General features: G+C 37.8%; 1 protein-coding gene across 1 annotated transcript in view; it reads right to left on the bottom strand.

Moving 5' to 3' along the window:
- Window positions 1–15,020, bottom strand: part of LRP2 (LDL receptor related protein 2) — a 194,145-nt gene that overhangs the window by 135,560 nt on the left and 43,565 nt on the right. Inside the window, 1 exon segment of the mRNA XM_023743536.1 lies at window positions 12,273–12,389. Within this exon segment, the coding sequence (XP_023599304.1) occupies window positions 12,273–12,389 (117 nt within the window).

The following is a 15,020-nucleotide window of genomic DNA, read 5'->3' as shown; positions in this document are numbered from 1 at the left end:
ATCCTCTCTGCGTCACCACTTCCTTATCCATGCATTTGGATAATTTACTTCTCATGATAAAGAGCCTCAAAAGACAATGCCTAGTAAAGTACTTTAAAAAGAGTAACGTGCTCTACAAGCATGAAAAATCATTACCACGTTATGAACATGTGGTCACCTCATTGCTATTAACCAGATGCTTAACCCTGGTTTTCTAGCGTGCAGTGGAATAATCAGGATGTCCCTTGCAGGAATAACATGCTGTCATCCCCAAACTTGGAACATGTTTTTTTTTTTATGATCCCCGGCTTCATGCTGTCAGCTGTTTATCTGTTTCCCCAACAACATAAGAAAATCCTTTGAGAACAAGGATCCTGTCTTACTCACTTTAGAATCCCCAACAAAGAGATTGGATCCTTAATATGCTCAAGAAATGCTCACTATTGCTATAGAGTTATCACAGTGAACTTTTTAGTTAAAAATCTATTAAAAATATTTTGAAATTCTGCCTTTTATGACTTTTTATAACCTCCTTCTCACAAATATACCTTTCTTGGTTTGACTTTTTTTTTTCATTTGGTTTGACTTTTTTTCCCATTAAAGATTGTTTAGGGGCAGCTTCATCCATCCTTTCTGAAAACCCTGTACAACTCCCCAAGGGTGCTGATTTAAGTTTAAATACCTGTAAGAGGACTATGATGATTAATTGTAGCTCTTCCCCTGCCCACTGCCTGCTCTAGGGACTCCCATCTGTTCTGCCCCAGAAAGAAAGGAATAGCTTAGTTGCCTCAAGAAGGGGCTGATATCAAGAAGATGATACTTTGGAGGGTGTGGGGAGCAACTGGCAGGTATAGTGGGGTTGCATATGTAATAAAGTACAAGCTGTTACAAAACCTGGAATAAAAAAAAGATTGTTTTCATAATGATTTTGGTTGTCTTCAAGATTCTTTTTAACAAAGGAAAAGATGTGTCTTAGTTAGGATCTCAAAGAACAGAGCACAGTCCCACTTTGAGGCTCAAGTTTGCATTAAGAAGCCTATTTGGGGTTTCATAGACAGATTCTTCAGATAATTCTTTGGATAGTCCCAAAGTCTCCTTCAAGCAGGGGCAGTGCACAAAATTCTCTGCTGAAACTATATTAAACTTGTCTAGTGTTAACAAGTCATACTTTTAAAAAGGATAAAGTCTGAAGTAATCTTTTTCCATTTTGTGTACAGTGAAGTTAGAATAAGCCCAAATATTCTCATCTCCAGAAGTTCAAAAACTAGTCTATTAAGCGTCTTTAAATATCTAAATTGCCAAAGTTACATGTAGTCAACCATGTATTAAAGTGGAAGGTATTTTAAAATAACTGATTAACATTTTAAATTTTTCTGAATTATATTTCTTAATAGTCCAAGAATTAGCTAGTGCTTTGGGTTATTGCTGTCTTTTTATCATTGCCATGGTATGCACTGCAAGTGTGCCTTCAAAGGGTCACCCAACTTTGTTTATTAATTCTCCCTTCAAGAGATGCAAGAGGCCAGTTGAGTCAGGCAAGCAATTCCCTTCCTCCTGTGTGCTGGATAGCTTGTAGAGTTAGTATGTTATCTACCCTTTTAAGGGCAGCAGCAAGCAGGAGAGGAATCTCAGAAAATTCAGCTCTTTGCAATAGATAAGATATCTGTCAGGAGGGAAATTTATTTGGGCTTGGATTGTAACTAGCTCTTAAAGCGATTATTGTAGATATGAAGGATCTGGGATAAATATGCTAGGCAGATCTCTTGTTCTCCCCATCCTGCTTTTCAGGAATCACTACCATTAAACTGAAAAGGGAAGAACTAAAACAGCATCCACTGACACGACTAAAAGTTTGCTGACATGGCTCATCCTCCCCCCAACAAACAACAGGCCAGCTTGATGTCATCAGGGAGAGAATGGTGATGGTCAGAGGTCAGTAGTTTGACACTCGGAATGAGGAACAAACAGCTTTCTTGTCTCCATCCTTGCTGATAACGAATCTCCCTCAGTCAGCTTAGGACCTGCCTCAACCCCTGCCCACCTTCTGGTCTCTTCTGTGCATAGTTAACTGAAGGCATATAGGAAAGACTGCACAGAGCTACCTGACTCCATTCAACACTGAAAATATTTGGAAATCTCTTTTCCAAGGTACTTCTCCCTTTGGAGACCCGCACAGAGGGGGACAAGTCCAAATTGTTCACACTGAGCAAAGTAAGAAATGAACTGATTCCTCCTTAAAGATTTTTATTGCTAAAGATGTTAATGAGTTTCAATCTACCCCAGGAAACAACAAGTCACATAACTTTGGGATTGGGGGATATCTAAAATCTTATTTTTTGGTTTATTTGCTTGTCTGAGTCTAGCCTTATAAAGTTTCTTCTATGGAGCAATGACATCATGTAGCTTAAATGTCCTGCAGGATTTTAAGGACAAGTACAATAAGAGGGGAGTTGATATACAAGAACACCAGGGAAATTTCATCATATGTTTTGACTTAATGGAAAAATTGACAAGTAACTATTAACTAAGCCCCAGACCTCTTAAGTTTACCTGACACAAAAATGCGAGGACACCCTGGCACACCCTTGCTCACACCACCCTTGCTCACACCACCTTTGCCGTCTCCCTTCCTTACTTCCTCCAAATTCAAAATGACACATGTACAGGTATGTTCCCCCCAAATTGGAAGTTGCTCCTAAATATACAAAGGACATCTGCACTTTAAGATTTTTAAATTTTTTCTCTGCTAAGGATTTGGTTTGAAGCAAGAAAGTTCCATGCTATATAGTTCTGTTTATACAACCAAGGAGGAAGATGTGGTTTGAGGACCTCCCAGAACTCCCAGAATGGAAATCATTCACAGCAAAGTAAGATGCAAATATTAGGCACTACTCTTTATTATCTTGACAGGAAGGCTGTAAATACATTCTATTGTCAGAACTTGACAAAATGGCCAAAAAGAACATAGAAAGGAAGATAAAATGATTATAAAGAAAGAGAAGGCACCTTCAAGGTAGATTATGAAACTTACTCCAAGATTTAAAGGAAAACAAGAAGTTACTGATACAACCTCTGCCCAGACACCTAGGACTTTTCAAGGTTCTCGAATCATCATTTGTAAGTTACTAGGCAGGCTAATCTAAAGTAATGATTTGCCAGAAAAAGTTTACTAGTTTTGTCACCAGTACTTAGTTGCAAGTACTACCCACAAAGTTAAATAAGCACTAACAATAATAATAATAATCAACAGCATATACTGAACATTATGTGCCATAGAACTACTCAATATGTATGAACTCATCTCAGTCCATAACAACCCTATGAGGTTGATACTATTATTACTCCCATTTTATAGATTTATATTTCATAGATTTCATACATGTGCCTCTCTGAGGCACAGAGAGGTTATGTAATTTGAAAAAGGTCATACAAGTGGTAACTTGGAGAACCAGAACTCAGTCTGGAGGCAATCTGGCTCCACAATGCATGTTCCTACAATAGATAGAACTACTGCTAATAAGCTTCAAAGTAATAGAAAGAAGCAAAAAATTACAGAAGAATGAAATTGAATGAAAGTAAATAGAAAATCTTCAAAAAATAATATGAAAAGAAAGAGAAGTAACCCAAGGGGGAAAGTTTTTCTTTCTTCCATTCAGTTTCCCATTCCACCTTGGGAAATCTGGAGAAGTGAGGCCAATTCTAGATTTCAACAAGTTATGGCATATTCTAACGACTTCAATCGGGTATAATTTAGGAATTCCAGGAAACCCTGGGCTAGGAAGTACCAGGACAAAAAAGAAAGTCAATTAAAAAAAAAAAAAAAACAGACCACAAAACCTCAGGAGACTCACCCTCCTCTCCTATCCGCCCACCTCCATGCCAGCCCCAATTTCAAGCCCCTGATGTGACTACCATCACAGACTGGTACCTATGGAATGCAGCAATATATAAGAGAACAACAGAGAGGCATTTCCTGCTTCTTCCTCACAATAATTTGAAGTTGTTTTCAATAAAAAGCATATACAGAATAAGATTTATAAAAAGGAAACAGCCATTCAATGTCTTGGAAAAAGAAAGCAAATATACTCATCCGGAGGGATAGCAGATTGGACTGACATCAAGTTTAGTCTGAGCAGCTTTCAGGAAACTGAAGTCAAAAATGGAAACATTAGGTTATCTAGTTTTCCTTGCTCTGCTCTCCTTGAACTGAGTGTTAAGTCCCAAATCTCATTCTGGTCTCTATCCACACTGACCTGATCTTAGACCTAAACTAGGAATGTGCCTGACAGGTGAAGTAGAAAGTCCCACAGCTTTTTTAAAAAAATATATTTCGCCCTAACCGGTTTGGCTCAGTAGATAGAGCATCGGCCTGCGGACTGAAAGGTCCCAGGTTCGATTCCGGCCAAGGGCATGTACCTTGGTTGCGGGCACATCTCCAGTCAAGGGTGTGCAGGAGGCAGCTGATCGATGTTTCTAACTCTCTATCCCTCTCCCTTCCTCTCTGTGAAAAATCAATAAAATATATATTTAAAAAATATATATATATATTTCATTCAATGAATAACTATTGCATACCTATAGGAATACTAGGTGCTAGAGATAAAAGGATGAATAAAGTCCCTACTCTCAGAACTTATATTTTACTTGGAACTTACATTTATGGAAAGATAGCAGGGTAGAATGATAAAGAGTGACAGTGAGGAGTAGCTCTCTGATAAGGTGATATGTGAACAAGAACCATAAGATTTAGCAAAATGAAGGTCAACGGTGGCATTGACGAGAATGTTTTCAGGAGACCAGTGGAGATGAAGGACTGTTTTCAGTGAATTCAAGAAGGAAAGGAGGAGAGGAAATGGAGACTGATTAAAGACAACCCTATGTAACCTTGTTGGAGAAGGGAGCGGAGAAATTGGGCAATAGCTGAGAGAGATCTTAGGTGGGAGATATTTATAATGTGCTTGAATGATGGAGACTCAGTCGAACTTCTTCTCTTTCTTCAAGGTGTCAGGGCTCTGAATCCTATCTCAACTGTAAGAATGTTAAAAAGGTACATCTGTGATGTGATATGTAAGATGGGGTCAGTCTCTACTTCTGCTTTCTCACCTCGGGTAGAGAGAGGATAGTAAGAGCAGGACTCGCTGGGCAGCTTGCTTACATGTGGAACTGAGTTTGAAGAACAAATATGTTTTTCACAAACCGTCACAGTCCGCAGAGTGACTTTAACCATCCTCTCTATTCCCCTCCCAACTGTTCCCCTGGGTAGAGTTTCAGCAGTTAGATATATAAAGGAAAAATGTTTAAATTCTAAAGAACAGAAAGTCAATAGAAATAAAACTTCAGGGACAAAGCAGCCCCAGTTGCAGGCAGACCAAATACTGCTGATTAGCAGCAAGAAAGCCTTCATTGTAGCAGGGATTTTACCCTTTCTTTGGCATTCCTAAGTAACAAAAGAGAAGTGCTACAAACCAATGATAATTAGCAATAGTTTTACACCAAACTCATTCTAGTATGGTACTTGATAAAAGCAAAATAATCTATTTACTTAAAAGGGGGAAATTGTACTATTTTTGAGCAACCTTAAGTCACTGAAATATATTAATTGAATGACCCATAATTGCTGCATTGTTCTGATGTTTATCTTAGACTCTGCTTGAATGGTTTTCCTTGACGCTAATCCCATTAGAAGTAAGCGGACTGCAGTTTGAATCTCTCTGTTCCTTAAAAAAAATTTTTTTTAATTGAGAATTTGTTTAATAGCAGGTACCATTTTACAGATGGCCAGACGGAAGAGTAAAATAACTTAGGGGAAAATGAGCTTTAGCCTGTTTCACAGATTATATATATTCAGAAATAGTTCTCAAACAAATAACCAAAAATATAGCAGACAAAAAGACCAAACACAACAAGAAACATTTATACTACAACCAAATTTATTTCAAGGATAATCTTTTTATTGGGAGCTTAATACCCTCGCCTTCCTCACCATCTCACCCATTCTCTTACCTCCCCTCTCCCTGCCTCCCCGGGAGGACTCGTACACACCATTCTTTGTTCTGTAAAAGGAATGCCTGGAATGGACACAAGGTGCTCTGTCTTGGAACTCTATGATTTGATCTTATAAGCTTGAGAGGGTGGGGACTATAACCTAGGGGTTTGACCTGACAGGCATGACTATCCACTACAGAAGCAAGCTTCCTGATCCTTTCAAATAATTGGGGTAAAGAATCAGTCCTTCTTTGGAGCTTTTCTAATATCCATTACTATATTTAAGTGGTTTCTAGGTGCTTACTAATAATGTATTAAGACCCATTCCTATAGAAAACCTATTTCTGAGAAATAGAAAAATATAAATTATATTCATAAGCCAATCTAATTTTGTCCTCAAGTATTGATTCCTATACATCATGACTGCAGAAACAACAGAAAAAAGTGTTATATCTCACAAAATGATTTCTAGCCAAGCCTCATTTAATCCTTGACCATGTAGGAACATTCTAATTTCAAACTACTAATAAATAGCTGCTATATAATTGAAGTGGCACCTAAAATAGTTAAATAGGCCCTGGCCAGGTAGTTCAGTTGGTTAGAGAATGGTCCCAATATATCAAGGATGCAGGATCAATCCCTGATCGGGGCACATACAAGAAATAACAATGAATGCATAAATAAGTGGAGCAACAAATTGATGTTTCTCATTCTCTCTCTCTCTCCTCTTTCTTTCTCTCTCTCCTCTTTCTTTCTTTCCCTTTCTCCTTCTACTTCTCTCTCTCTCTCTCTCTCTCTCTCTCTCTCTCTTAAAAACTGGTTTGGCTCACTGGATAGAGCATCGGCTTGCAAACTGAAGGGTCCCGGGTTTGATTTCAGTCAAGGGCACATGCCAGGGGTGCGGGCTCAGTCCCCAGTAGGGGCCATGCAGGAGGCAGCCGATCAACAATTCTCTCTCATCATTAATGTTTCTATCTCTCTCTCCCTCTCCCTTCCTCTCTGAAATCAGTAAAAATATATTTTTGAAAATCAATCAATAAATTAAAAATAACAAGTACCTCCATGACTAATGGATCTCAACAAAGATCAGCAATGGCTGCTAACGTCACTACTATTGGAAATGTATGCCTTATATATAAAGTATGTTGCACACACACATGAAAAGAAATCCTTGCTCATCTGTGCAAGCCTCTACACTAGCACTGTTCTGACCTAGAGCAAGGAAAGGAAGGACATTTTGCGTTAGAGAATATTTGGCGTTGTCTGGAGACATTTTGGTTTGGGGGTTAATGCTGGCTTCTAGTGTAGAAGCCAGAGATACTGTTAGACTTTCAATAATGCACTAGACAGCTCCCCACAATAAAGAATTATCTGGCCCCACATGTCATTAGTGCCAAGGTCAAGAACCCTTGCTCCAGATCTAGCTACCAACTTCCAAAAAATACAGAGGACAGAAGAGCATGTTAAATGACATCAAGGGATACAATGAACAAAACCCAGACTGTGGAAAACTCCAGGACAACTGACTTGGTTTCATTAACAAATAAATTGCAAGGAGTAAAAAACAAAAATGGGAGGGAAACTTACAAATTTTAAGACAGCAACTAACTCTAACAGATTTTATTTGGATTCGGATTTAAACAATTGCACTATAATAACAAAATCATTGAGAAATTTAAAGTATTAACTGGTTATCTGATTATTTTAAGGAACAGCTGTTAACTTTTAGGTAGACCGTGATATTGTGGCTGTGTTTTACTCCTTTTATTTTGGAGATAAATACTGCTTCAAAATAAAGGGGGAAATTGCCCTAGCTGGTTTGGCTCAGTGGATAGAGCATTGGCCTGCAGACTGAAGGGTCCCGGGTTCAATTCTGGTCAAGGGCATGTACCTCGGTTGCAGGCTCGATCCCCAGTAGGGGGCGTGCAGGAGGCAGCCAATCAATGGTTCTCTATCATCATTGATGTTTCTCTCTCTCTCTCTCTCTCTCTCTCTCTCCCCCTCCTTTCCTCTCTAAAATCAATAAAAATATTTTTTTTAAAAAAATAAAATAAAGGGGAAAAGAAGAAAGAGCTACAGGTAAGACAAAATTAGCCATGAGTTGATAATTAACATAATAACGATGAGTACAAAGAGGTTCATTATATAATTCATCATGCTTTTGATTATGTTAAAAATCTTTCATAAGCTTTAAACAATAACTTTTAAAATAATAAAAGAGTTAAGTAACCTTCAGACAAAAATAGTTTGTAAACTTCCATTACTAAAGAAAAATATTCTGAGGGCCCCGGCATGGGGTTTAGACTAACATTAAAGTCCCGCCTCCTCTACCCTTGCTTCTTGACAATCTTCACAATCTCTAAAATGGAGATGGCCATCACATACGGCTTGTAGTTCTGATGTAAAAATTGCATAAGACAGTAATGGGTGCTTGGTGAGCAGCAATTCCCTTTCCCACTTCACACAAGAGCTCCAAGAGGGAAAACAAAATGAGTCAATCCTGCCCCCTATACTGGCACTTTCTAAAGACGTCTATCCAATCTAGGCCATTCATTTCCTTCCTGTTTGAATCTGGCTGTGGCCAGGAGATCAAAGCACTAACCAGGAAGTATGAAGATTCTTTTCTTAATTTCCTCTGATTGGTTAGATTTTTTTCACATTCCTCCATCACTAACACATAATAAATAAACAAAGTAGAGAGGAATAGAAAATAGTACCTCATTGTAAAAGCCCTTACATGTGTGAGGTTCATTTTAGGGCCACGAACCCTGAAGGGTTCATAACTTGTATAATTCCAGAAACAATGAGCTATAAATCGGGTTCTCTTTCCTTAACAAATCCTCCTTTCACCAGTTACTTGTGCTTTAAAAAAAAAAATACAAACAAAAACTTGATTAAAAACTCCTATGCAGATATTTTATAAAACTCACTTCCTTTCCTTCATTCCTTTCTCTAACAGCTGCCTGCACACTGTACCCTGCCAGCTTTTTGCCGGAAGTTCCATTGGCAAAGTCGTCAGGCAGTTGTACTGGTGACTTTAGACTTGGATGCAGATTATTCACATGGAATAAATCCAAACAATCTGTTTCGACGGCCTTTTCTTTTCCCTGAAGTACCATTTCCTTCATTCCCATTGCACTTGCAATAAAGCACTCATTTTTATCCACTTGTAAATAAGGAATAAAGACACGGACTGTTGGCTGGTGGCACAGGCCTCTGGTTCTCTCTTAAACTTGCACAAGATAGAACCTTCTCCTTCTGTGAAAAAGGTCCTTCATGAAGAATAATCACCAGACTTGGAACCAGAAGACGGGTTGAGCACTAGCTCTGCCACACATCATACTACCTTGAACAGGACATGCTACACTTCGCAGTTTCAGTTTCTTTATTCATAATAAAGTATAATAATACCTGCTGTGCTGTCTTCATTGAGAAACCTAATAATAACTGGAATTTATGTAATGTTATGAAGTTTACAAAATATAATATAGTCATGTGCCATATAATGACGTTTTGGTCAATGACAGACCGCATACAAGACAGGTCTCATGAGATTATGATGGAGCTGAAAAATGTCTATCGCCTACTGACATTGTAGCCATCCTAAAGTTACAGTGCAATGCATTACTCATGTGTTTGTGGTAATGCTGGTATAAACAAACCTACTGCACTGCCAGTAATAGAAAGGTATAGTATATACAATTATGGACAGTACATAATTCTTGATAATGATAATAAATTACTATGTTAATGGCTTATGTAGTTTCTGTACTATAATAGTACTCTGCTATCATTATCTTAGAGTGTACTCTTAGTACTTTAAAAAAAATTTTGCTGTAAGTAAAACAGTATGTTATGTTACGCAAACAGCTGCCTCACACACCTTGTGTCTCTCGACTGCATTATTTTCTTTTGTGCTTGAATTAATCTTGTGTTGTTTGTACAGCAACGTGCTGTACAGGATTGTAGCCTAAAAGCAATAAGCTATATCACAGTCTAAATGTGTAGCAGGCTATACCCTATGGCAGCGGTTCTCAACCTGTGGGTCGCGACCCCTTTGGGGGTTGAACGAACCTTTCACAGGGGTCGCCTAAGACCATCGGAAAACACATATATAATCACATTTTGTTTTTGTGATTAATCACTATGCTTTAATTATGTTCAATTTGTAACAATGAAAATACATCCTGCATATCAGATATTTACATTACGATTCATAACAATAGCAAAATTACAGTTATAAAGTATCAACGAAAATAATTTTATGGTTGGGGGTCACCACAACATGAGGAACTGTATTAAAGGGTCACGGCATTAGGAAGTTTGAGAACCACTGCAGGTTTGTATAAGTACATTCTATTATGTTTACACAACGAAATCACCTAACAACACATTTCTCAGGACATATCCCCATCCTTAAATGGCACATAACTTTATATGATTTACCGTTATTATTAACCAAAATATTTTCTTCACTTGCCTCAATAAAGGACCTATTGTTGGCTTAACAAAAAGTCCTTGACTCGCAGACTTGCTCTTTCATGACATCCAGAAACACCCTATCATCTCTAAAATTACCATTGCAAGGTCTAAATTCCCTGCAAAATGTCTAACGTGAAGGGAGACCCAAACTAGGGGCAACATAATCTCTTTCAAAAGAGAACACTTAATTAGAAAATATACCCGAAGAGAACTGTGCCAGGAACTCAGCTAAGAAATGGAGATACAAAGACAAATAGTATAGACTCTTCTCAAAGAAAAATAACATACAAGGAACAAAACATTGGAGGAAAGGTATTGTTTTTTAAAATGTAGTGTGATATGATGTGTTCTGCAGCATGAATCTGGGCCTGTTTGAATCCAGGCCTCTCCTTTTCATATATATAAGTATTTCTTCTATCAAAATTCTCAAACAATAGAGAAGAAGTCCCATGAAAATAGGCTAAAATTTATATCTTTAGATGGAGCCATGTAACAGAAGTTTATGGTCAAGGTTTCTAATGTACATAAAATTTGTCTTCTGATGATCTGAATAGTGACTTTATAATAACTCTTTGAAGTTTGAAACATAAATTTAAGAGCTAAAGAAAGGAAGTACCATAGTATGAGAAAAAAAAAATGGAAGCACATAGTAAACTTCTAAATTGCAATATTCCAAAAAGAGAAATGTATAAAAAGTGTCAAGAGAAAATGTATAAAAAGAAAAAAAGTTCTGGATAAATTCATAAATGATAGACTTCTAAGAGCTTTTCAGACTGAGTTTGATGAAACATAGGACTGACACAGTAGAAAAATTCCTATATTTCTGTATTCTAACAATCCTATATAATAAAAGGCTAATATGCAAATAGAAGAAACGGCAGAACGACCAGTCTCTATGACACGCACTGATCACCAGGGGGCAGACGCTCAATGCAGGAGCTGCCCCCTGGTGGTCAGTGCACTCCCACAGGGGAAGCGCCACTCAGCCAGAAGCCCTGAACCAAGTTCACGGCTGGCGAGCGCAGCAGTGGTGGCGGGAGTCTTTCCCACCTCCACGGCAGTGCTAAGGATGTCCTACTGCAGGGAGCGGGCCTAAGACGGCAGTCGTACATCCCCTGAGGGCTCTTGGACTGCGAGAGGGTGTAGGTCGGACTGAGGGACCCCTGAGTGCACAAATTTCATGCACCAGGCCTCTAGTTCTATATAAACCTCAAGAGAGGCAGATTATGCTTTACTTGTTTGTAAGTAGTGCCTTATGCACCATGATTGCACTCTCTTATTTTGGTTATTATAATGTTTAAACATTATACACAGAATTCTGCGATTTATATGCCTGATCTTGTTGTGATCAGTTACCAACTGATATAGTATGCTATCATTCTAGGGAAAGCCAAATATAACACTTGTCCAAAAGCAATCTGGAAAAAAAAAAAAAAGTCCATAAGAGCACAAAACTAATGATTAACGAGACATTTGACCTACAGATTTACCATAGTAATGTAATAAAAGTTATAATTGACCAAACGGGCCTTTGTACTCAATGTACTCAATGACCTTTCAGGATTATATGTTAATGTTGAAAGTTTCTTAATTTAAAAAATACAGAAAATTTATGTACTAAGGCAGGACACACTCAGAAGGTTTTCATAAAAATAGACTTCTATCAGAACATCACCTCTAATCCACAAAAGAATCTGCCAAGAGATTTCAATAACAAGAGGCATATTGTAGGCATTTCTGTCCATCAACAAATCTAACAAGTTGCTTAAAATGCCAAAGGGACAAATGTGAAACTAAATACAGTGCAAAGACGGAAAGGGACTCACGGCAGTCTTTCTCGTCAGTTCCATCTGAGCAGTCTCTGACGTGGTCACACATGTATTCTTTTGGAATACATTCACCACTGGAGCATGTCATCTGATGGCTTGAGCATGTACTCCCAGCTGTGACGGGGAAAAAATGTTACTTTATAATTACTGCCAAACACAGACCAATCCACTGACATTTTCTAAAACAAAGGCAAATAGAGCATACACTGAACATAAAATTCACAGGGTCACAAGGTAATTCATGCACCCAGCTAACCCAAGGAAGGGAACTTACAATACAAAAGCAAAGGTATCATTATCAGGATACTATCAAAATGTCCATAGAATCATATCAGCACTCAAGCATGTTAATGTAGATAGTTATTTTATCAACATGTATTGAGAATACAATATACTAGTAGGTTGATGAGCTGTATGATAAAGAAGATGAATAAGCCCTAACCGGTTTGGCTCAGTGGATAGAGCGTCGGCCTTCTGACTGAAAGGTCCCAGGTTCGATTCCAGTCAAGGGCATGTACCTTGGTTGCGGGCACATCCCCAGTAGGAGGTGTGCAGGAGGCAGCTGATCGATGTTTCTCTCTCATCGATGTTTCTAACTCTCTATCCCTCTCCCTTCCTCTCTGTAAAAAATCAATAAAATATATATATTTTTTAAAAGATGAACAAAATAAGTATTTTGGCCCAGCCAGTATGGCTCAGTGGTTGAATGTTGACCCATGAACCAGGAGGTCATGGTTCAATTCCTGGTCAGGGCACATGCCCAGGTTTCCGGCTTGATCCCCAGTAGGGGACATACAGGAGGCAGCCAATCTATGATTCTCTCTCATCACTGATGTTTCTATCTCTCTCTCCCTCTCCCTTCTTCTCTCTGAAGTCGATAAAAATATTTTTAAAAAGAAACAAATTTTACAGTTATAGGTATTAATCAAAGATTGATAAGGTTCCTCTCATTGAAATCCTGTTTAAACCAGAAGAAAATATGCCAAACGCTTAAAAGTGGATATTTCTGAAGGGTAGGAATATGGTGATTTTATTGAGTTTTCTCTATTACATAAGTTTTCTGTATTGCACATGTGTCAGTTTTTGTCGTTTTTGTTTTTATTGTTGAAAGTATTACATACGTCCCCTTTTTCCCCCATTGACCTCTCCCACCCATCCCTGCCCTCTCTCCAAGCCTTCACCACCTATTGTCTGTGTCCATGGGTTATGCATATATGCATACAAGTTCATTGGTTGATCCTTCCCACCTGCCCACCCTCCCCTGCCTTCCCTCTGGGGTTGGATAGTCTGTTCAATGCTTCTATGTCTCTGTAGCTATTTCTGTTTGTTAGTTTATGTTGTTCATTAGATTCCACATAGAACATGTGTCAGTTTTATAGAAAAGGAAAATAATTCAAGCTAGTTTGCATTTTATCCTATGTTGATTAGGGTAGGTAAAAGCAGGACATCATTTTATCAAACTTGCCTTCAGATAAATCCGTATATTAATACCTCAAATATCATGTGAAAACTATTCTGCAAGTCTCAGGAAAAATCATAAGATTTTTTAATTTCCACATAAAAAGAAAAGCATTTGGGGAATAATGTGATCTGCTAAAAATAATAATAATAATAATAATAATAATAATAATATAATCAAATGGAAAAAAATGTCCCCTAGAATTTTTAATTTCCTATTCTGTATTATTGAAAAGACACTTAAGTTCATCAAAATTTGGTTTTCAATAAAATCATATATCTGTTAAGGCATATGCCATCAATACATACCCCAAAAAAAGCTTTCTAAAAAATAAATGAACAATGACAGCTTTAGAGTGAGTACTTAAAAATTCAAACATATAAAGATTATCATGTGATAAATATTATGTAAAAAAATTTAACAAAAACTACTATCCTTAATCAATCATCTCTTGTTCCTTCTTTCTGTTTAATAAAATAGTTTCATTACAAATATGTCATGTAAGTCTCAAATAGCAAACAAAATTTTTCCAGTCAGCCTATTTCTGACACTTTGGCAGTATGATTTCATATCTTCTCCCAGTACCTTATATCTGTAGGTTAAATTTTACTTCTATTAATAAAGGTATAATAGATCAAATTTTCTAGAAGTCATTTAAATGTCTGAATTCTGCCCACAATTTCAAGTGAATAAGATTGAAATGCTTAATATTTTCTGAGTGGTAGTATTTATTAAATTTCCATATAATTTATTTAAGTATATATTGCCAATTTCCACATAAAATTAAAGAGCTTTTTTTTCCTGAAAAAGCAAGTGATGGGTAGTTTTTTTCTTTTTCTTCTAAGAATAGTTTATTGATTATTTTAGAGGGAGAGGAAGGGAGAAGAGAGAAACATCAATGTGAGAGCAGAACATCAGTCAGTTGCCTCCTGCATGCCCCCTACTGAGAATGGAGCCCACAGCCGAGGCATGTGCCTTGACCAGGAATTAAACCAGCAACCTTTTGGTGCACCTGATGATGCCCAACCAAGTGAGCCACACAAGCCAGGGCAGTGATGGGTAATCAAACAAAATATGAAAAAATGAAATCTAGTGCAGCCCGGCTGGTGCAACTCAGTGGTTGAGCATCAACCTATGAAGCAGGAAGTCATGGTTTGATTCCCCTTCAGGGCACATGCCTGGGTTACAGGCTTGATTCCCAGGAGGCAGCTGATCAATGATTCTCTCTCTTCGTCAATGTTTCTAGCTCTCTCCTCTTCTCCCTTCCTTTCTCTGAAAACAATAAA

The sequence above is a fragment of the Myotis lucifugus genome, unplaced genomic scaffold, assembly GCF_000147115.1.
Source record: "Myotis lucifugus unplaced genomic scaffold, Myoluc2.0 scaffold_5, whole genome shotgun sequence".
Taxonomy (NCBI): Eukaryota; Metazoa; Chordata; class Mammalia; order Chiroptera; family Vespertilionidae; genus Myotis; species Myotis lucifugus.
Note: the sequence above shows the minus strand (reverse complement) of the source record. Positions and strands in the feature narration are given on the sequence as shown.